The sequence below is a fragment of the Petromyzon marinus genome, chromosome 25 (assembly GCF_048934315.1).
Source record: "Petromyzon marinus isolate PM22_M1 ecotype Great Lakes invasive population chromosome 25, UKy_Petmar_22M1.pri1.0, whole genome shotgun sequence".
NCBI classification, from domain to species: Eukaryota; Metazoa; Chordata; class Hyperoartia; order Petromyzontiformes; family Petromyzontidae; genus Petromyzon; species Petromyzon marinus.
In genome coordinates, this window is record NC_133691.1 from 9162336 (window position 1) to 9186657 (window position 24322).

The 24322-nt window shown below is 44.1% G+C and overlaps 1 protein-coding gene across 5 annotated transcripts; it reads right to left on the reverse strand.

Annotated features, from left to right (window-relative positions):
* Positions 1-53: 53 nt before the first annotated feature.
* Positions 54-24322, reverse strand: CEP104 (centrosomal protein 104). Of its 5 annotated transcripts, none has more exons than XM_032960270.2 (23): positions 24183-24322; positions 20090-20207; positions 19571-19726; positions 18601-18739; positions 18172-18243; positions 17596-17669; positions 16929-17094; positions 15937-16083; positions 15382-15615; positions 14886-14996; positions 14112-14291; positions 13122-13289; positions 12629-12802; positions 11833-12009; positions 10718-10924; positions 9732-9848; positions 8964-8997; positions 8388-8466; positions 7113-7221; positions 3938-4076; positions 3025-3092; positions 2530-2611; positions 54-1340 (listed from the first exon to the last, which is right to left on the reverse strand). In XM_032960270.2, exons 2-23 carry the CDS (start codon positions 20200-20202, stop codon positions 1216-1218), a joined length of 2871 nt encoding a protein of 956 aa, XP_032816161.1. In that variant the 5' UTR covers positions 20203-20207; positions 24183-24322; the 3' UTR covers positions 54-1215. The 5 variants fall into 5 exon arrangements, with proteins under 5 accessions (XP_032816161.1, XP_032816164.1, XP_032816160.1 ...); XM_032960273.2 differs by having other exon boundaries at positions 8388-8463; positions 20090-20210; positions 24183-24295; XM_032960269.2 differs by having other exon boundaries at positions 20090-20210; positions 24183-24295.

A 24322-nucleotide genomic window follows, 5' to 3' on the forward strand; every position in this document is an offset into this window, starting at 1 on the left:
AAATGTCAGATACGTGATGGGTGCTGGGACCTACAGCAAAGCGCACACGCAACTATGGGTGTCTTTTTTAATATGTATCATGGTGATGTGACAGTTTTTCATGGTAATCTCTTATATTCCAAAATGTTGGAATGAACATTGTTCCGATTTTTATATAAGTTTGATATTCACAATGAATATAATTTATTATTTAAAATAAAAAAAAATCCGTGATGGGAAAAGGTCATGATTAGCAGAGTGTTCATAGGACGATTAGAGAGTAGCAATATAATGCCATAGTCTCTTGTGAATAAAAGTACACATTTGCAAAGTAACTCCTTCAGCTCTAAGTAAACTTGGTTGTATAACGAGCAAAGATTACATGAAAAGCACTGGAGCGTACAATATTACAAATTCTTTCTCATTGCGTTCCCATTTGTGCCATGTTTAACTGTACAGTGGGGAGGAATGTTGGCACACGGGTTAGCGGACCGAACTACAAGTCTGGCTTCCTGATTTCAACATCACGTTTAACATCAGTGGCAAGTGATATATGAACGGATCCTACTGCCCTTTCCTAACCTGCACTGACCAGTGTTGTGCTGTATGGTCAAACCGTCGAACAAAGAGGGTCACTGCATCGCGCGTTTTCAGGTGCGCTTCTGCGGCCGTCTGGAACGCTCATGCTTTCGAAATTAGGAAGCGACTGGAGCTATGCACTTTTAAATATAAAATGAAAACTCATTTATTTAGAACTGCTTTTTGTATTTAGTTTGTTGTCCTTCCGCCACGCCTCCGATTAGCACAGTTGGCTACGTTCAACATACATACAAACAGCCCCCTAGACTGAATGGTATAGAAGCCTTCACCTAGAAGCGGATTGACAAAGGGCTTACAATTATTAGCATATATTAATAAGAAAAATAGGCAATTAAATAAGAAAAACATTGTAAAATTGTAAAAAATTAACTCTTGGTCGTGTTGAGTGGTAGGTATTTAGTTGTAAATCATGAAAGCAGAAAAAACGACATTGTTTTGATGCGTATATACTTGACGTGATATTCAGTCTTAAAAAATTGTAAAAACAAGTTTGAATGAAGTGAATGAAACCCAATGTATACTTCATATTTTCTATTTTTTAATACGCTCTTCAAACTAGGTTAACATGCTGCTCGTTTGTTACGTCGTAAGAGGATTATAACCGGATACAATCGCCGAGGCTACAACACAATCTCGTCACTTCGCTGCGTTCCTATTGGCCGGCTGAAGCTTGGGAATGCCTCCACGGGGCTGTGCCTTCGGTGCTCCGCCCGCCTTGACCCCGGCCCCACCGCTCTTGGCAGCTCCTCCACCTTTCGGAGCTGCGGACAAAGCATAACGGGCATTTCCGATACGCACATAACGAGAAATAGTACGTACAAACCAGCAACTCCGGCGTCCAACACTCTTCGATGTCAACACGAGTGACGTGCCATCAACCGGATGACGCAAATTTGTTTATGCGGGTGACCTTCGCCTGGCAACGAAAGCGGGCACTTTCAACGACGTCGAATCCACTCTGAACCAAGACCTAAACACCATGGGGAAACATTTCCAGAAATAGAGGCTTAAGCCAAATCCCCACAAAACAACAGTCACTTCATTTCATCTTAATAATGGGAGTGCCAGGCGCACTCTGAAAGTGACCTTCTCCGGCAAAACTGCAACACGACCCCACTCCAAACTATCTTCGAGTGAAGCTGGACCTGTATGCTAATCTTCCACAATCACCTGAAAAAGGTAGCTTCCAAGACCAAAACAAGGGTCAACCTGGTCCAGAAACTGGCAATCACAACCTGGGGAGAGCATCAGCACCCAGTGCTACGGACATCAACGATGGCCCTTTGTGTACTCCGTAGCTGAGTACTGTGCACCAGTATGGACCAGAAGTAGTCACACTCGACTTGTTGATGTCCAACTGAACACTATTATGCGACGTATCACTGGAAACCTCAAGTTGACCCCAACATCCTGGCTGCCTGTGCTGTCACAAATCTCTCCCCCACCCATCCGCCGCAATGCTGCAACCCTCCGGGAAGTGCTTACGAATCTAGGAAAACAGTCGCCTTCCCATTCACCAGGACCTCAAAAACATCCCCCGTCATCGCTTGAAGTCAAGCAAGCCCTTTTGGACCCGTGCACTTAACCTTCAACGATGCGAGTTCAACCCCAATGAATGTTGTAGAGCTGAATGGAGTTCAAAAGAACTCACAAACACCCTGGGAAAGACCCAACGCAGAAGATCCCTGGATTTGATCTTCCACAAAACTCATGGTCCACCCTAAATGGCATCCGCACAAACCATGGCAGGTGCTTGACCACCTGAATGTGAAATTGTAGTTGTTGCTCTACATCTACATTAGCCATACGAAAGAAGAAGCAACTCCAGCACATTGACTAAATAAGCAATAATTTGTTACATGAATGTGTTAACATCTAGAAGTGCAAGAGCACTGCAAAAGTGTAGACAGTGCAGGAAAGCACCGTACGAATTCCACTCGGGTTTCCTACCTTCTAGTAGCCGTTGGAGGTACTGCTCTTTGCGAGGATTTTTCGTACACCCCTCTTTACTCACCAGGTGAGGCTTCCATGCCTATCACAACCAATACATTGCATTTTAAATGGATATTAAGAACAACATTCAACGTAGACAAACCCAAAGGTTAGACAGAGATATCTAATATCCATTCAACAGTTATGGAGATATCATCTTTGATCCAACATGAAAAGCAGCACAGAATGGAAACATGATCTATTAAAGACAAAGGCTGGAGCAAAACCATCAGTTGTTTCTGTATAATCAACAATAATTAGGAAAAAACGGGATTACAAGTAACCTATATATCAAGGAAAAACAAGATGTATTGTGTAAAGATATCTATCCTCATCAGGACTGATGACATAAATGCGATATAACTGGTGATAGAGGACAAAGCGCGACTCATTCATGCATTGAACAGTTCAATCTTGATTGGAAAAAAACAGTCGCATGCAGCCATCTCTTACCTCCTCTCCAGGTGGAAAGTCCGTGTGGCAGAGGGGACAACGATTGGCCACTCTTTCAGGCTTTGCAGCTGCAATGGGATAAGATGGCCGAGATGGTTTAGCCTCGCGTATCTCCCTCTCTCGCATTGATATGAATTGAGCAGCAACTATGAATGAATGTCTGGGTTGTGAAAGTGGCTGCTGGCTTTAGCGCAGGGCGGCTGTGAGCCACTCGTTCCCTCGGAGGTCGCTCCAAGTGGACGCGAGCTCACAGTGCATCCCACCGCTTGTGGTAGATGCGCCGCAGTCGTAATGTGGCCTAATATCTAGCAAGGCGAAGCGAACGTTCTTATTTATCACTGTAATAACACAGCAGTCCGTGAAGACACCAACCTTGAGAATTATTTGTTTTTGGCTTTGTTTTACATTCCTGAGATAACAAATTACACTGGTCAGGTCAATAAAGTAGAAAATTGAATGCATGCATGACATACAAAATTCGAAATTTTCCTAAAATATCTCATCTGTTTCATATGAATTCTCCACCTCATCATTTTGCAGCTTCAATAGTTTAGAAATGTTTTACCATCTTCTCTCGGCAATAAGAAGGCTATGGCCTAGCCCAGCCTCTTCAAATGACTAACAACCAAATTCTGATTTCAGACAAAATAACTCATCAGTAAATATTTAACCGACCTTGGATGATGGCTAAATCAACTCTGATTACTAATGCATGCTTTTGTGAACGTTTTAGAATCACCTTTAGCAATGTTAATGTTTAAATGCCAAGAAAACAACATTGTTGGGCATATCAGAGCTTATGCATTCGAGATATGTAGACAATATGCAAGCGGGTGTGACTATAATAGTGTGGGTGCCGCTGTGTGTGTGTGTGTTGTTGACATGCACGAGCGTGGGTGTACATGGTACATACGGGCGCAACTCTTGGCCTGAATGTGCTCGGATAACTTTGTTTTGGGGACGGCCTCCGCACAGCGAGGGCATTTCCCGTACCCATCGCCACGCTCGCACTCCCCGAGCCGGTGAGCCGTGAGGCCTGAAATCTCCACAACCTAAACGCATCACATTCACAACACAAAGACAACAAGTGTCACACACATATATGTCAAATGTAATTTTCCATAGTATCCAAGAGCAATGAGCATTAATCCTGTATGTTACATAGCCGTTGACACCCTTGTAAAATGCATGGGAATATTCTAATTGTTTTATTGTTTGAACAGTTTTATTTCCCAATGTATTGTTTTAATTCCAGTTCTTTTGCAGGATACAGACAATAAAGTGACATTCAGTGTTAAGATAATTTTATAATCATAAAATATCACAAACAAGGGCAGAGGTGTCACACAATAAAATACAACTTAACTTACATTAATTCTGGTCAAAGGGTGCCAAGGGATGTCTTCATATACAGCGAGGGAAAAAGTATTTGATCCCCTGCTGATTTTGTACGTTCGCCCACTGACAAATAAATGATCAGTCTATACTTTTAATGGTAGTTTTATTTGAACAGTGAGAGAGAGAATAACAACAACAAAATCCAGAAAAACGCATGTCAAAAATGTTATAAATTGATTTGCATTTTAATGAGGGAAATAAGTATTTGTCCCCTCTGCAAAACGTGACTTAGTACTTGGTGGCAAAACCCTTGTTGGCAATCACAGAGGTCAGACGTTTCTTGTAGTTGGCCACCAGGTTTGCACACATCTCAGGAGGGATTTTGTCCCACTCCTCTTTGCAGATCTTCTCCAAGTCATTAAGGTTTCTAGGCTGACGTTTGGCAACTCGAACCTTCAGCTCCCTCCACAGATTTTCTATGGGATTAAGGTCTGGAGACTGGCTAGGCCACTCCAGGACCTTAATGTGCTTCTTCTAGAGCCACTCTGTTGTTGCCTTGGCCGTGTGTTTTTGGTCATTGTCATGCTGGAATACCCATCCACGACCCATTTTCAATGCCCTGACTGAGGGAAGGAGGTTCTCACCCAAGATTTGATGGTACATGGCCCCGTCCATCGTCCCTTTGATGCGGTGAAGTTGTCCTGTCCCCTTAGCAGAAAAACACCGCTAAAGCATAATGTTTCCACCTCCATGTTTGACGGTGGGGATGGTGTTCTTGGGGTCATAGGCAGCATTCCTCCTCCTCCAAACACGGCGAGTTGAGTTGATGCCAAAGAGCTCCATTTTGATCTCATCTGACAACACTTTCACCCAGTTGTCCTCTGAATCATTCAGATGTTCATTGACAAACTTCAGACGGGCATGTATATGTGCTTTCTTGAGCAGGGGGACCTTGCGGGCGCTGCAGGATTTCAGTCCTTCACGGCGTAGTGTGTTACCAATTGTTTTCTTGGTGACTGATCCCAGCTGCCTTGAGATCATTGACAAGATCCTCCCGTGTAGTTCTGGGCTGATTCCTCACCGTTCTCATGATCATTGCAACTCCACGAGGTGAGACCTTGCATGGAGCCCCAGGCCGAGGGAGATTGACAGTTCTTTTGTGTTTCTTCCATTTGCGATTAATCGCACCAAATGTTGTCACCTTCTCACCAAGCTGCTTGTCAATGGTCTTGTAGCCCATTCCAGCCTTGTGTAGGTCTAAAATCTTGTCGCTGACATCCTTGGAGAGCTCTTTGGTCTTGGTCATGGTGGACAGTTTGGAATCTGATTGATTGATTGCTTCTGTGGACAGGTGTCTTTTATACAGGTAACAAGCTGAGATTAGGAGCACTCCTTTTAAGAGTGTGCTCATAATCTCAGCTCGTTACCTGTATAAAAGACACCTGGGAGCCAGAAATCTTTCTGATTGAGAGGGGGTCAAATACTTATTTCCTTCACTAAAATGCCAATCAATTTATAACATTTTTGACATGCGTTTTTCTGGATTTTTTTGTTGTTTTTCTGTCTCTCACTGTTCAAATAAACCTACCATTAAAATTATAGACTGATCATTTCTTTGTCAGTGGGCAAACGTACAAAATCAGCAGGGGATCAAATACTTTTTTCCCTCACTGTATATGAGATTTGGCCACAGCAAGTCTTATCAATCCTCATAGCGTCATCCAGCAGTAAGTGGTGGCTCAGGCCTGTAGTTCAGTGCTTTCAGGGTGAGTTTGGTTGATCACGTCATCATATGCTTGAAACCTGCCGCTCTACAAGGCAGCCCACACACGGCTCGACAGCCAGAACATTCCACTTTTCTGTGCACATTTCGGAGTGTTCCATAGGCATGTTGGTTTTAAGACTAATCCCAAAATGTGGGGGCATTAATACCCAGGATCTAAGCACTGTTGCCCATTCGGGGTTTAGACAAGGGTGCACACATATAACTGATGCATGTCAGCAGACTACAAAATTGTACATATAGTTCCGCGATATATTTTGTTCTGGAAATTATAGGCCAAGTTGTATCTCTGTCGGTTGGGTGTCTGACACTTTAGCTGCAGAGTTGGTGGATAATGCAGATTTCATTATGTGCTGAGTGGAAGTAAGAACAGTACATTGGCTTTTAACTTGTCTGTGAAGACATTAGTTTTATTTCCTTAAATGCACGGCATGGCTTTCCTCCATGTACTCCAGTTCTCCTACATGCAATACACTCATGAAGGTATTGACCAAACATCCGTTTGGGCCAGGGGTCCCCAACCCCCGGGCCGCGGACCGGTACCGGTCCGTGGCCTGTTACGAACCGGGCCGCACAGCAGGAGGTGAGCAGTGAGTCCGCGCGTGGCCCGCCCATTATTTTATTTACTACTTCCATCCGCGCCTCTGCGCACTTGTCTCAGTCACAGTTTTGGTAAGCCCACAAGCTAATCCTAGTAGCCAAAATGAGTAGGCGACTCACAGTGCAATCTGTTTGTGATCAAATGCACCGTACTGTAAAGCTCCGTTCCAACTAGCGACTACATGCCAGTCCATCGCCCTCTTTCTGTTCTGATGGTAGCGTGAACGAAAGCCTGGAATGTTTGCTGGCTGTATATTTTGTGTGCTATAAACTCAGGGTTAAAGATGAAGGCGGTAAAGCTTTGCAGGATGGCCACGATGACCGCTTGAATGTGAATTCTCGCACTTTGCATCCGTTTGCGTGTCACCTGTTTGCAGTGCTCGCAGCGCTGCAGCATGGGGCAGTGCCTCCAGTAGTGCACGTCCAGCCCCTCGTCGGTGAAGGAGTCGCTCCGCTCCCCACAGAACACACAGATGCTGCCCGCAGCACAACGCACACAAACGGCACTCGCTCGAGACGGCACTGACATCCCGGAAGAGTGTAACAACGTGCTTAGATTGAGGTTTCCGCAGCCTTGATTACATTTTATTTATGTGTTCACGTGTGACTGCGTGCGCGACTTCATCACCGACAACTTGTGATGAAGTCGCACCCGTAGTCGTACCCAAGTTAGGGTTGAAACATGAATCATGACATGCCTGAGGGCCATTGCTGACAACACGAAAATGTCTGGTGCACTGCATTGGTTTCACCTTGTGGAGTTGATGTCATGTGTTACAGTTGGGAGTGCATTTTGTAACACCACATCTGTATCTGTTATTTCTTTGTTGTTATAATTGTCATTGCCTCCAATGAAGTCAACGATTATAGTTAAATATCCCTTTCCGAGCTAAAATCTATTACAAACTGGCTCGAGTGTGTATCTTTCGAGTAGCTTTCTAATGACAAGCTATTTTAAATGGCTAAACTTGAGTATGGCCACTTTATATATTACACGGTTAATGATATCATATGGTTAATGATATGCAGACTACTGCTCTCTTGCACAGAATCACTCAGGATAGCACTTTGTTGCACATTTCACTGGCATACCAGAGAGTAATATTCAGCTTTTAAATTGTTGATTGTTGACATGCTTAGGACAAACACTCACAAGCTTCATATACCTCTTAATGCATTTGGGTTAACATTCAAAATAATATGAATTTTAACAACACATTTATTTAAATTATATACACAAACCCCATACATCTTAAATCATACATCTTGACGGGCAACACAATATAGCATTGTAATCATGCGAGTAAATGGATGTGTACTGCATAATGTAAAAATATTGACAAGCTGCAACAAGTTTTCATCCTTGACAATCAGTGAAGTTGCTTTCAACCTGCACTGATTGCTCTGTTACGATGGATTTTCCCATCATTAACATATTTAATTATTCTTGACAAGTTTCTTATGAACTGTGGCATTTACTCCAAATCCTTATCCTGATTTAGATGTATACAATTTGACCATGTGTATGTGGTGAAACGATTGAGAATCATATATATCATTTCTGTGCTGTTTAAAAAAAAATACAGCTAACGTAAAGCTGTATGTTTTCTTTTACATTAATTGTGTGTGTAATTAGGGTTACTTCTCGAGAAATTGCGGCAAGGCGCTGGGGGGATTTTCCACAGGCTGGGGGCCTTGGGAGGCAACTGCTGGCTCCTCTGCTGAGGACACACACAACATACGCATACACATTTAAACACACACACACACCAACAATAACAATAAGATAGCGTGTGTGTAGGGAGAAGCGTTTGGAGTTAGTGCATGGTGTAGGTCTCATTGTGCTTGATGTGCATGGAGGTTTGTGGAGGACGCTACTGGGCAGTTGGAGGCAGCCACCCTCCAACAACAGCGGAGGGTAAAGGAGTGACGTTCACAACAAAGAGCGGAGAGCTGGGTAGCTAAAACGCAGCAAGGTGGCACAGTGGGGAGCACAAGCGGTGCGTCTGTTAGTGATCTCAGTCAGTCAATCCATAGCACATTGGTCTGTTCCATGACTTCCTGCCAGCTAGCCTTTGACATTTTACATGGTCTTGGGATGCATCTGGCTGGGTACAGGCACCGTGGTGATGTCACCACTACATAGTGGCGAATGGCGGTTGCTGTTGATGTGCATGCCACGTAGAAGATGCGTGCCCTAATGAATAAGACATCTTACCTCGCTTCTTGCCTGGACGGCCTTTTTCTTTCTCCTGTAAAAAACATAACACAAATAGGAGCACAATACACCTTACAAAAATATATATTTAGATATTAAAATCCAGATTGTCCAACTATTTAGTGCTACATGATCTTTGTGAACAATTTCTACATGTTTTATCAGAGGCCAATGCATCGATCATTTCTTCATCAGTTTTGTCTCCATGATTGAGGTATTTGTCTAAACATTTCATAAATAGGTGCCCTAATTTTGATCTCACAACTGGTCCTTCATTTTTGATCATGCCCACAGAATTCCATCTGATTTGTGAGATTTCCGAGTTTTCATGGCTTCTTTAAGTGTAACATCTGGAACATTCTTGTTTGAAGATCATTTGTTTCACGGGGTATGTGATTTTCTTTTGCTAAAAGCTGCGAACTACGCAACATTGTTTCAATAATTTGCTCACTGTGCCTCCACTTGCACTGCACTGCCCCTAAATAATAGTTATTTCATTATTCAAAATGGTGGTATACATTTAACAATTTTGCTACAAGGAATTTCAATATTTTACTTGGAATGTAAATTCTTAACCCCTAAACTAGATGTTTTATTATGTTAACCGTGTTATTTTTACCTGTAATTAGCATTGTCCTCTCTTTTGCTAGGTTGCAAATAACATTTATAAACACGCAACTCTTATAACCTGCTGGATGGAATACGCTGTCGACATAATACAGCAAGTTTGGCATGCGTGAAATGAGTGGTGTGCATGGTGGCGAGTACCTTGGTAAGCTGCACCTGTGCCTGGATTTCGTGCAGAGCCGACAGCTGCTGCTGCAGGACTTGTATCTCTGCCTGTTTACGCCTCTCTGCCTCTTCGGCTGCTGCCTTGCGGCGTACCTGCAGATACCGCAATCCACCCACAAGGTAAATGGGAAGTCACGAGCAGCCGTCCTATGTAAAGACTGGCCTTCACGAAGGGGAACTTACACCGATGGCTATGCATTATCATTGCAGATGAACGCCACCCCACTACGAGTTTGAGCACGGAGACAATTTGACTTTAGCTGTGAACACAAGTCACGTGGATTAGAGAACATATGCAAGTTAAAGACATCAATTAAACAGTGAAGAAAAGTGGGCTTGGGCAGGACATATAGCTAAAAGAGATGATGGCTAGTGACCAAGAATAATCACGGATTGATTTGAAGCTTTCGTGACTGCAGGAATCCATACTCTTTGGTTCTTTTGGTAAAGTCACATAGGTAGAAAAATAATAGATCATGACTGCCTACTTCAGCAGTTTTTTCTTGCTGTGGTTGTCCCACCTGATGACGATTGCTTGTGTTGCGATCGAAATGTCGTGATCTATTATTTTTCTACCTACGTGACTTAACCGAAAGAACCAAAGAGTAACAATCATGGAGTTATAAAGGAATGGAATGTGTCAGAGATTATTTCCACCGAGGGGAGATGGAGCGATAAAATCAGCTCGTGTGCGTGACCTAGATGGATTATTACATTGCAGGATGTAATAAGATTGTCCCCTTTATTTTTACATGTTTTGCATGTGGGAGGATAACAGACTACATGGAAAACGTGTGCATATAAGGGGATAACGCAGAAAAACTCTGCACAATTAATTTAATAATTATTTTGCTGTATTTCCACGTATAAGCCACCATGCCGGGTTTGGGAGATTCACATGATATCCGTGTAATCAGCCAACCAAGGAAAGATCTCCAACACCCATACGCCAAACACATTACCTGCACTTCCGCATGCGTGGGTTTGCCATCAATGCGGTCCATGGCGTCAAAGAGGCCGCGGTAGAGCAGGTTCCTTCGAGTGTTGCCATCATCCGGGGGCAGCAGGGCACGCACCGCCTCACGCTTCATCCCATAGAGAGCGAGCACGAGCCGCACCGCGGTCTCCCGCACATCCGCTCCCGTGTGATCCAGGCCACACTGGGCCACCTGCTCGTGGACACAGCCGTTAACACGTACGGCGAGTCCTCACTTCACGCGTTTTCATAAGCACGTTTTAGCTATAACACGGTTTCTTCTATTCTAGAACACTTTCCGCAGATCGCGCCCCGTTATAACGCGGTTTCTGAGCGGTCGACGACGGACTGCTTTGTTGACCTGCATGACTGAGCAGTACGATACAGTACACGGAATGATACAGTACGTGGTATACCCTCATATAAGTTATTTGTCCCATCATGGGATGACTGCAGGCTTAAACTAGAATGCAAGTGTGATTCAGTACAGTCATTCCTCACTTCACACCATTTTTGTTGAATGCAGCACTTTTCAGGAACGCATCTACCCCGTTCAACGAGGAATGGTAATGGTTAGCACACCACACTTGAAATCCAGAAATCGCTGGTTTGATTTCATTTTTCAGTGCGGCAGTTGAAACAATGGTGCAAGTTTCCTAAAATCCCCACTACCTCTGTCCAACCAGCATTACAAATGGGTACACCACAGGTCGCTTGTGGTGGGGTAAAGTGTGAATACACCCACCTCTTTCAACACACTTTCACCTGCCAAAATTATCACCATGACCATGCCCACATCTTTCGGTACACCCCATGAACATCGATGTTTATGGTTTCGATAGGCAGCAATGCTGATCATAAATTGCAGGGAAACTTTGCCATTCATGTGGAAAGTGGCAATTACTTTCCACATGGTGGAAGCTGGATTCAACTTTTTATGAGTTTCCTCCGTTTTTTTCCAGCAAATTGGCAGATTTAATTGAAAACTGAAAGAGCAGATTTTAGCAATAGATAAAATAAGCCTTGAAGCAAGCACACGTTGTGCCATCAGTGAGGGTGTGTGGAACCCGTGTCTACAAATTTGTGCCTCCATGCCATCACCTTCATGACATTGGTGGGAGTGAGACCGTGTCCGTCCAGGCCAAGCTCAGGCAACAGGCGCAGCAGCAGCTCCAGCTGGCTGATAGCGAGACGTGATGCTGCATGTGCTCCGAAAGACTGCAGTAACACCGGGGGCACCAGCTGCAAAGCACGCACTGCTTGCAGCAAGGCCAGCTCCTGACGTGCAAATACACACAAACAGTACTACATGAGCATAAGTAATGCACAGTTGCATTAATATAGGGGCATTGCCTTCTTAACCACAAGTGCAGCCTTACGGACACTAAAGGGGTGCAGAAAATAAGGAATACTTGGGTATCACAGCAGAAGTTTGGTGCAGTACTATACAAAAGCGTGAAGAATGAGAATTATTTAGTCAACGTACAGGTGGATGGTATGGTTTATTATGTCAGGGACAGCTGAAACAAGGCTAGAGTCAGGAGTCGGAGCCATCATCGTGTGTGACTTAAGCGGCTCCTGGACCAAAAGGACAATAACTGTTAATTAATCATAAGACACTTTCATTATAAAATGAATACATTCTACTACCATACTAGAGAGAAATGTATCCATCACATCTGGAACGGATTTACCCTGCCCTTGAGACTAACTGACCCATCTTGGCTGAGCTTGCAAAATCACATGTAACAATGTTATTCACAGTGTTAGTCTTGAACAGACGTGAGGAGAACTGGACCGCAATTAATCAATCAGCGTAAATAGTCCAAAGCTATTGCGTGGTGCTGCGCCTACTTTTCCACCAGCCCAGGGAGCGGCAGCGTGCCCTGCGACTTGCCTGTATGAAGGACATGGCGGCGTTGCGGTGCCGTGTCGTAGTGTCCCCGGTGCGCGCCATGAGCCCGGGCAGCGTGCCCTCTACGCAGTGCGACAGGTCGACTCGGCCAAGACGGTGCTGGGGAACAAACTGGGTCACCAGCATCTTCAGCACCTTCAGGGATGCACTGAACACCTGCGTCAAACAGACGACCCAATTGAACGTTTGGATATTATATATTTTTAAAAATAACACGTATAAATGTAACTTTAACACTCTATATCTCATAATCTAGTGGTCTGATCAATTAATTATTCAATAAATTAATTAATCCCGTAACAATTTCTATATGAGCTACGCAATCAGCCAAAGTTGTCCTTGGCTCATAACCTAAAGAAAAATAACAAAAAATGTGTGATTCCTAGGTTGTGACAGTCATCATACAGTACCTTTCCATATTGTGCATTGAAAGCCACATGTACCGAGGCTGGAGTGAACAGGTGTTAATACATACCGAGGTGACCTGGTCTCGTAGGGCCCGACGGACGAGGAAAATGGCAGCCCTCAGCATTGCCCTGATATCCTCTCGAGCCATCCCTTCTTTAAGCTCAGCCATTTGGCGATAGATGGCCAGAAGTGCATCTTCACGGTACGACCACGTCTTAGAGTAGGCGCCTGCAACCTACAGGTGCAGACATCACATAAAGACAGCAAGACTTAATGTAAGAGAAGACCTCCAAAACCTGCTCTTATCATATCCCATCATTTGGCTGGGTCACCTGGCTTGGTGATTACCAAGCTGTGAGTGCCATACTAATGCTCATTTTAGTAACCTTCCCTCCTCCAGCCTGCATAAATGGCTCACTGAAAACAACCTCATGTTCCTCATTACATCTGCAGTGACAATGTTGTATTCTTAACTTTCTAGTTGCTTACCCTATCAAGCCATGACATTCATGGAAAAGTAGTTACATTCCGTAGCTACAAACATCTTTTTTACTACTTGCTTTGCTGAGGGTCCAGCTCTTTGATCAGACACTGACTTTACTCCTACCTGATCATCTAATTTCTTAAGATGAATTTTTACCTCCCGATAATATGTACATTAGAAAGTAAATACACAAAGTCCTCCACTCAACATTCTCACTTCCCTCTTATACCTGGAATACAGATGGAGGTCCCTCACCTCCACCATCAACTACATTTAGGAAAGCTCACCTTAATGTACCAGTTACATTTATTTTATTTGTTACACAGATCATCCCGTTAAGCCAGTTGCCCAGATATTTTATAAGGGAGCTCTGTGGTATGTAAGCACAGCAACAAAACAAAGACAAAAACATCCATATTATCAGTGTCCAGATTCAGTACTTAAAACTACCACAAGTTGCCATGCAATGTTGGTCTTACACCGTATTTTCTGTGTATTTTTTAAGCATAAGATTTCCACATGCACAAAAGTACTTGAGCACACGTGGAGTTTGGCGAATACGCATTTGCTCACCAGCCCTTCCCCAAACACGTCAATGACCGGCCCAGCCTCTCTGAGCGCCATCTCGCTTAACGGCTCTGGGGTACCACTGCCCCGCGGTTCTCCCTCCTCCGGCTTGGCTGACGGTTCTCCCCCTGCTTTGTCTCCACCCTCGGCTGACGGAGTCGTGAGTGCGTCCTCTCCAACCCATGCCTGTTGAACGTACAAGAGTCAAAAACAGCATTGTACACTTACACAATGATGATATGATTATTCACCATCATTATGGTGGTTTACCCAGGAAAGTCTGAGTTTCAAGACCATTTTTCAGGATGGTCTTGCCAAATTTTCACAGTCAAAAGCTATGTTGCTGTGTGTAATCCTTAATTGGGTAATTTGCAAGTAATTTTTCGGCGTCAGGATATTTTGGCCAATACCAGATACATTGTGGTTTTTTTTTTAGCTATGAAAGGAAATCAGAGAAGCTGGAGGAAATCCATGCACAACAGGGAGAGAACATACAAGCTCCGCACAGAAAGGAGCCCATGTCGGGAATTGAACCCAGGCCCCTTTTGACGAGCCACCCTGTATGTGGCACATTGTTTTGCTTTTCAATTGTTAATATTACAATAGAAACACTTTTCTATATTTTACTGCTTTAAAGAATATAATTCAGAAAAACAAAAATATATTAAAACCTTAACCACAAACTGATAAAATCACAGGTGAATAACGAATGGCTATCCACCTTATACCACAAATTGCCCCAACGGGGTGACGGGCACGCTTACAAAGAACAATGCCCACCTGTGCCAAGAGACTGTCTTTGTCTCCTGCGTCGTCCTGTGCCTTGTGCTGCTGCCGCACCACCGTAGGGATTGGCCGATCATCATGAGAGGGAGGGTTTTGCCGCGTTGGCTGCCAATCGGACCACAATTGTGAATGGCACTGCCACTTTCTTTATTACTTGATGACATTTTAAAGTATTATCTTCAACACATTTTAGCAACACTTAACAAAAGCCACAAGTTATTCGAAAATTACAAGAGGCAATTGCGACACACAATTATATAAGAATATTAAATTTGTTTTATAATATACAATGTTTCGAAAGGTGGTGTGCACATTCAAAGTTCAGTTTCCTATTCCTTTGTGAAGATGACAGCATATCTATTGAAACCTTCCAAATGTACATGATAGGTTGAATTTCGAACCACCATTTTTATTTTATTAATTTTACATTTGAAAATAATAAACTGAAAATCAGAGTCAACCTGATATAAAAGTGGCATGATGTCCGTACCTGGGTGGAGTACATCCGTTCAGACTCACTACGATGTGTGTGCACGTCTTCCCCTGCAGCCAACATGCCCTTTGGTGTCCCACGTTCCTGCAAGGCTGCCCCCTTAGTACGTGCCGTGTTCCCTGGAGAAGTTATCTGCGAGTTGCTGCCTCTCAATCCCCGGGGAGAGCCCATCTCTGTGCCGTGACCTTCATATCTAAAAAGAGGTGAACTGAGCCATTCCACCTCTTCCTCCTACCAGAGCACGCAATACAACATGGAATATTCATATCAGAATATGACAAAGTAAGATAGTCACAGGTTACAGCTCCTTTTTTGTTTAATCATGTTCAGGTACCACCACGCAGTTTGTTTAATGAAAAAAACATATCTGCAACAATTCCGCGGAACACTTTCCATGGCCTTGCGGACCACCAGTTGTCTGCGGACAAGAGATTGTGAACCACTACTCTTTGGCATTGAAATCATATTTCTTACTGTACACCCACAGCCCTTGTTATTGGAGCGTGTGTGTTCACCACAATGTATGCAAGCAAAGTACTTTGCACAGACAACCTGCAGCAGATTATGCAGCCTCAGCTCCTGGTAAACCCTCTGCCGGTATTCCTCCATCTGTTGCTTCTTTTTCTCAGCAAGGTCATAATCCTCCTGCTCCACAGCGCACCGCTTCTCCACCTCATACCGACCTAATCGCTCACCAACCTAAAACACGGCATTTTGCAAGCATTAAATGCATTGTGAACACCACCAGAATCACGACAGGTATGCCATTAACAACAACAAGCACCTGCCCACCATATGTTCTGAACATGGGGATGCATCGCTGTAACGCAGCACTTCAGAAGTGGGGTTGGTGGATTACGCAGATGTTGTCGTGTGCATGAGCCTCCTCACCTTCTAGACTACAAAATGGTCAGGAGATAAGAGTGAAGCAAATGGGCTGCTGATTTATCTCTACAGATATATTAACATTCACACCTGTTTATGTGGGCTTCCTTGATGGCTTTCTATATGCAAGATACTGATTAATGGATTGTCTTAAAATTACAATGCAAGTCCATTTTTAAAATAGAAAAGACTCTGTGAGGGTTTCCTGGATAAATACCAGTGTTGTATGCATATGCACACCCTACATACACCACAGGCTTTATTCCCCACCAGTGATTAATGTAGGGTGTGTGTGGGTATATATATGTTTAGTATGTGAGTGTATCCAAGTGCAAATATGTGCTGTAAAAATAAGTCTGCAATCCGCCATTGTATTGGCCCTTTTAGACACACGAATTAATATAGTATCGTTCATTTGACAGTGTCAAAATACTTTAGCGGGTCAATGCACTTGAGGTATATTCCAAGAATTTCCTGCACCTCCCCTGTAACAAGCGGGGAATCATGGCAGCCATGAAGAATACAAGTGTAAAGACCGTGCGGAGCGATAGCGGGACAGTATGGTTCCTTGGGACCATGGTTACTAATGGACGTGCTAATTAAACAACAAATATGCACACATTGTACTACGTGCATTTGTCCACTACAGACACACGTACCTTGTGCAGGTCAGCTATAGCCTGCTTAAGGGTCTTGGCAACATGGAACTTCTCCTCTCTCACAGCGGCTCGCTTACGTGCATCCAGCGTCCTTATCATTCCCGCCACCTCCGGGTCCACGTACATCCCAAACGCTAAATCGTCCAATGGATCGAACTCCTCCTGCCTGATGATACGTAGACAAAGGGAACACCTGTTGTATCTTTTCATTTTACAAGAGACAACAACGTACTAATGTATATTTATGCAATGGTTGTATTGAACTTGATTACCCTCCATATAACGCAGCATGTTGGTGTTCTGGTTAGCAAACAGAAATCTGCGAGTTAAAATCTGATCGGAGTCAACTGTGGCAATCCTGAACCATATATACCACTTCGTACAACTTTGTTGTAATTCAACAGTAGTCGTCCTATGGATGGAGTTGCCCTACCACCATAAAAACATTAAATCTCGACTACCACCTCGGAGGCACCAGGGAAGATGTGCACCACCTCGTTGCTTGTTTGAGCAGGCAGGCACGTTGACTTTGTCTTAAAGATGGTCATATACAAATGTTATATATATTCTAAGGGTCTTGTGAATGTAACCACTGTAAAATATATTTAATACCCATCATTACATAATCGGAGAACGTCTCTCTCCAGTGACATTTAGAAACAAGTACCTTTGTGTGGTAGATGACAGAGCCGGATCATCAGGATGGTGCTTGAGGTACTGGCTAATAAGGCGATCAGCTGCCTGTGGTCTCACAAATTCACAGTACACCAAAGCACACCATGTTCATCTGTGTAACATCCAGGTAAACCACAGCAGAACAATCCACAAGACTAACCATGTACATTGGATACAGTGGAGCACATCAGCTCCTGATGACACCTTTCCACTTAAAAATGCCAAAGCGTTCCTTTATGATAGCAAATTGTCTGCAATGACTTATGGAATCACGTTCATGTTTGCCGGTAGTCCTTGAAATTAAATAATTCTACGAAGCAACTTTTGCTGAATTTGTTTCAGTTCCAAGAAATGCCCACAATGTACATCAACCACAATGTCTGGGAATGGTCCTCCTCCTGCAGAGAGGAACAATGTTCATCAGGAGCAGCAAGTTCCAGGTGCTAAAGACACTCGCTATAGTGGAATGGCTGTGTGTCTTCACACAGAAACGGGGTCCGTGAATTCCTTCAAATGTTTGTCCCCTCCATTACGCTGATGTTAAGTGTCCATGGAGAATGGCACTCACCCCAGGAGAGTAACTTCCAGAATCCTTATCGTCCACGGCATCTCCAAGGATGTTGATTGCTACAAGTCCCACCTAAAAAAAGCCAAAGCACATATTGAGGCAACACATAACAGATATTATAAACATTAAAAATGTACAATTTATTTTTACTCCAAAACGTTCGCTGCTCTCAAAGTCGGATGCGGGTGACGTCATTGCACAAGTGTGCGCGGTGACGTCACCAGCGCATGTACACTTTCCTGCCCTAACACCAGCCAACACAATTTGTGTTATAATATAGTATGATTTTTTTTTTTAAACATGAGAATTAAATACAAGTTTGCATTTCTGAGATGTGTTGATGTTGGTAAAAGACAATGGTAAAACCTGAAAGCAGTAATATCCAACTCCTGCTGCGAGTGCGGAGGATCAGTTGTTGAGAGCTGTCACCTGGTTGTGGATGTTGTATTTGTTGACATGGTTCTTGTGGATAATGAGTTTTAGATAGCGGCCAGTGGCATCCACATGCACAGACTTGAGCTCCCGTGCACGGAAGCCAGTCTTCTCATTGTCAGACAGGGCCACGTACCTAAAAAGCACAGCATACAACATGCTAGGCATGCAAGGATATATTCCACTCTTACACTAACTATGCACGCAAAGCTCATGGTAACTCTGCAGCCACTCCAGATGTAAACATGCACCTTATTTGTAACAAAAAAGAATTGATTCTCGAATCGTGGCCCCTAGTTTCTGACTCTGCTCGATATAATCCATTACATTGCAGTTCGTTTGATTCATACTCCTGCACTCAACGATTCACTCCAATCACTCTCAAATAAAGGGAGATATACATTCATTCACAAATGTAAATGCAAAAACATATAGCCCCAATGCATCCTACAGTAGGGGCTTTGCGTCCACTGCCCGTCCCTCAAACCCCTGCTGCCTGTTTCTCCCTGCAACACGGTATTTCGAACTTGGCGACCCATAAATTGTCCCAATTGCAACCTTTTTTCAGTACTGGTTGCAAGTCATAAAATCTGGATGCATTTGAAATCACTTTGGAGTATGGTTATAGTTAAAATAGTTACATTTGTAAAAGGAGCTGACTTAGATCACTACAATATATAGTATTCAGGCCGAGGTGAATATACACTTTTCTGAGGTTTATGTACAAGTAATCAGTATCGTCTTTGTAAGTGGTAAAATTCTCATTAGTATATACTCAGCATGTTTAATTAAATATTGACATTTATTCAAGTTCATATACACGTCGTTTTATGTGTATGATCTGCTATATATTTTCCAATTAACACAAATTTAGGCTGTGCGCAGGTAATGTCAAAAGCAAACCCAGCCAGTAAAGTATATTGTGCCAGATCACGCTGTGTGCCGTGTAATATTGTGCTTGTCTAACCCCAGGCGAGTGTAGGCACTGCCCTGATGCTGGCTCTCCCCGATGTAGATCTCCAGCTTGGAGGAGATGAGGAACTGGTGGGATAGCACTTGTAGCTTCTGCACATGGCATGACCCCTCTAAGCACAGCACTAACTCCTGGGGATAAAGTGAATACCTAGAGAAACATACACATGAACACACATGAACACACATTTAAACTGGAGTGCTGTTGGATTAAGTGCTACTAGCATGCACTTGTGATATCACAACAGTATACAAAGTCAGCATATTTCATCATATTCACCATACTCATTCTATCGGCATGATGCACATGCTGGCATACAACCATTTAACCCTGATGGAGCACCATGTTTAGACATGACTAAGCCAAAAACGGACATAAGGATGTGAATTGGACTTTTCATATCATGAATTCAGGCCGACAGAGCTTGCAAATATAGAGAAAGTTTCACGATTACAATTCTGGTTTCCCTGGGTGGAGCAATGTCGTACCATCATGTGCTTTCAAAGTTCATACCGTGGCGATCTCCATCCTTGCACTGTGGGTCCGTGCGACGTGAGCTCAACAGCACTGTAGCCCTCCTCGTGGCCTGATGCGTCAACCACTGTGAAGCCCAAACGGCGAGGCATGGCACCTGCTAGGGGGCACAATTCCGCTCGTTACATTATTCAACTTTGTTCAAATGCAGTAACTAGAAAGGCAAATGCACCACAGCAAATGCTAAGCCATCGATCATAATCTTCTGAATGTGATATTTGATCAATTTGAATTGCATTGTATTGCAATAAGTTCTTGCTGTGTTATGCCTATCGTCACATGATATTCCTCGCATGCATACACATGAGAATTTTATCGTTTTAAATTTTTATTATTTTATTGTTTCCCTTCTACGTGACTTAACCACGCTCATGCTATTCTTACCTTCTTAGTTGTTTTGTTCTTCCATTGAATTCTGCTCATTCACAAAATGAGAGCCCTCAATCCTGACTAAGCTATGTTATACAGTACTCTGCGTGGTGGGGGACACAGTGTGGAATGCATGGAGTGTTAAGGATTTAAAAAAAAATCAGAGGTACATCTATCCGGTAGCCTGGGTTTAAGAGCTGAAACATCAATATTATTATTTATAGAAACTGATTCAATATACTGTGCTACAGTGGCCAGTTACACTTAAAATAATGTGAAGCACTTTTTGGGGGGAGGGGGTGCATTTTTAAGTAAAATACCTTCTACATGCAGGTTTAAACTTCAGCCATGTTAACATTGCAAGTTTGATTTTCCCCCAGGTAAATGTAAAACATGTTGTGTCAGCATTACCTTTCACATTCAACTTAAGTTGACAAAAACAAATCGTGGGCCTGTAAAATTAAACGTGGTGCTGATGGCTCTACGTAGGAAGCGTATCCATCGCGTCATAATCAGAGAAGCAGCTGGAAGCCTGGTTAAAGAACAGGCCATCACACCGTACGATTAGGTGATAATCTATTCATCTACAAAGCAAAATCAGTCCACGTCAATCTGGCAGTTGAAATCTGTTTCTGTATGTAGAAATTGTCCGGTTCACCTCTCAAATCCCGGCTCTCAGTTACAAATCGGTGTTCTGCCATTCGGCATCCCTTACACACTGAGCACCACGGACGAAAACACAGCGACCCCCACAATGCACCACTTCACGACGTTGCTGGAGTAACGGGGCTTCTCACTTCGAGAATACAGGTGAAAGGACAACAGCGTGCCTGTAGGTTAGTGCTGAAGCTGATGGTTAGTAATGGAGCTGCACAGATAACTCAGTGCAACGATACGGTGGAGAAATAACATGTAAGCGGGTCAAGGGAAGCACCGTGTCCACAATATCCAATGGGACACTCCTCAGTCTACACGTATGGCATTCTTAACGCAGAATACATGTCATATCCCAAGAACAACCTCATCGAACAATATAGCAGTGTATTTTAAATCATGCTTCCTGCTAAATAAACATATCCTCATAAAAGCTTTGAAGTAATGTTGGACGCCCTTATATGCACCCACTGGGAGTGCATACACATAGTTCGTGTTGTGTTTAAGTGGCAGAAGGTGGAGTTCTATTTAGGGGGAGAGACTATAGAGATAGAGTCCGATGGCTCGTGTGGTAGGCTGTGTGCCGTTAGGGGTGAATCGTTCTATTGCATTAGTTGGTGTAGGCGCTGTAACTTTCATACCTGTCAACCCATACGGTTTACCCGTATTCTTGCACTGGGACAGTGAGTTTTCAGGCCCATATGGTGTACAGCCGTTTCAATATGGGAAATAATTGTTTAGTAAAATATTTTTTGTCGATTTGTTTGTGTTTCTCCCTTGTGATGGGACTTTGTAGGATGAACGTTGAGATTTATAAGCGCACGGGGTGACCAATAAGGTCTGAATTGGTCTGTAATAAGGTAGGCACTGATAAGGGGTTGACAAGTATGGACTTTTATTTTTTCACTTTTTGTACAACGATCAAATCCCACACCTGCCTCGTAACAGCACATTTAAGCAAAAGTTACACACCCGTTTAATTTGGTAGCCAACGCAACTCTTCGTATATTCCATCCACACTTTACTGACATAGGGTAAAGTCTTTAAATATTTTTTTTTCATAAGGTAGGGGGGGGGTCTAGCCGGCTCGGACAATTGTAAATCAGAGTGCTAAGCTGCCACCGCTGACATCCTCCGTTTAAATTGTGCTGGTCACTCATGACTAAACTGGGTTCTCAATTGTAGCGGGGTCTGAGCTCCTTGATCACCACGACTACACAAACACGCATCAAATGTAATTCGTGTCACTTGGACATATTCCTCACATATAAGTCACCCTGGGGCCCTCTATGCTCTCTTCCTAACGTAGCCTCGGCTCGTCGGCTTGAGAACGGCTCCTGCACAGACAGTGACCACACAGAGCGAAACGCAACAACGGTCCCCCATGTAGTATTTAACAGACTGTTGGGGGAGCAAGTCCTGTTAGCGAGCACCGAGGCCCGCAAAATCATTTGGTCTGGCCCTGCCAAGGCAACCGCAGGCGGGACTCGAAATTCAATAAATCTAGGAGCAAACCTGGAAAAGCAGTTGCGAGCAGCAGCAACATCGTCAATACCAGCGAACATCATCACACACTTCACCAATGAGAAGCAGTTCCAGCCATCACATTAGGGGTGAATTAATTACGTGTTTGACCAAATATAACAGGCTAATTTTTAAGTTGATAATTTTGCATGGCCCGCGAATGATGTTATAAATATCCAAATGGCCCTTGGCAGAAACAAGGTTCCCCACCCCTGACCTAGAGCAATGTGGTTCTTCTTCTTAACCTAGGGTGCACCACCCAGGGCCGGATTCAGGCATGGGGCTTTAGGGGCTGCAAGCCCAGATTAAGTGAAAAGTTATTTCATTTGTGAATGCTGAATTTAATTTGTTGTTAGCCTTGTAAAAAATAAATTTTATTTTTCTTTAACTTTGTTTTCCTTTTGAAAATATTACTGGGGGCCTCACAGTACCTGTAGCCCAAGGGCCTACAAAATCTTAATCCGTCCCTGGGGGTGCGGGATGCCATTTCTGGGGGTGCGAGTCATGGCCACATTTTTTTTCAAGGTTCATGATCGAAAACACAAATTAAGCATGGGCACGTAAGTACAACTGCTTTGTTTCCTCAAACCTACGCCTTTATTAAAGGTATACATTTTAAACGCTTGAGAACCAAAGGCTGCAGTAAAGGTGAAGAACCACTGACCTACACTATTAAGGTTGGCACGGCACACGAGGTGGTGGATGTCCAGGACCACGCCCGGCCGCCTTTGTCTCCTAAGTGGCGATGTTTACACACCGCACCAGGTACTCATTTGAGGCTGAGTCGACCTAGGGGGAGGCCCAGGACCGGTTCAGATAATCGTCACCGGTGTTGGCCGTGAGTGGGAATCGAAATCGGGTCGTTGGATTAGTGTCGGAGCGCACTAACCGCTACACTACCGCTCCCCACACACAACCACACAATAACACAACACACACACAAGACCCACAACCACACAACACACACAACATGCACAACCACACAACACGCACACAACACACAACCACCACAACTGCACAACACGCACAACCACACAACACGCACACAACCACACAGACACAACCACAACACACAGACACAACCACAACACACACACAACACGCACACAACCACACAAAATACAATCTCACAATAAAGCATTCAATCTCACAACACACAAGTACGCAAGCCCACACAGCCTTCACGCAGACAGATATCCCAGTACCACTTAAGTCGCCGAAGCCTTTGATAAGCACCCACTTCTTTATCTGAACAAGGCAAGTGAATCACCGTGTGGCGCCTTCGAACGAGTGGAACATCCCCACACGTGAATCGCCTCAAACCGCTCGCAATCAGAGTCCGCGTAGGCTCGTCACACCGGGCGGGCGGCGGGGGGAGGCGATATTGACGCCCCATCGACTGACGGACAAACAGGGAAGGCTCCAGGAGCCCGGGTTCTCCTCACTGCTCTGGCTCGTTACCCCGTCACTCCGTTACCTCGTTACCCCGTTACTACGTCACCTCGTTACTCCGTTATTCCGTTACCTCGTCGCGGGATTACTTCTCGGTTCCCGCGGCCCCGCCGAGCCGGAGCGCAGGCCGCGTTCTCATGGCAACGAGACGCCCGCGGGACCCAGCGCGCATGCGCGAACTGCCCCCCTCCCGCTGCCTGTACGCATCAAACA

What these genes read in the sequence shown, in the direction of transcription:
- CEP104 (XM_032960270.2), bottom strand. Translation starts at nt 20,202, where the DNA reads ATGCCTCGCCGTTTGGGCTTCACAGTGGTTGACGCATCAGGCCACGAG. An exon ending in TACGAGACCAGGTCACCTCG is followed by an intron (nt 12,803 to 13,121) that starts GTATGTATTAAC and finishes TGTTTGACGCAG; the next exon opens with GTGTTCAGTGCATCCCTGAA. An exon ending in CTCCCACCAATGTCATGAAG is followed by an intron (nt 10,925 to 11,832) that starts GTGATGGCATGG and finishes GTCCACGAGCAG; the next exon opens with GTGGCCCAGTGTGGCCTGGA.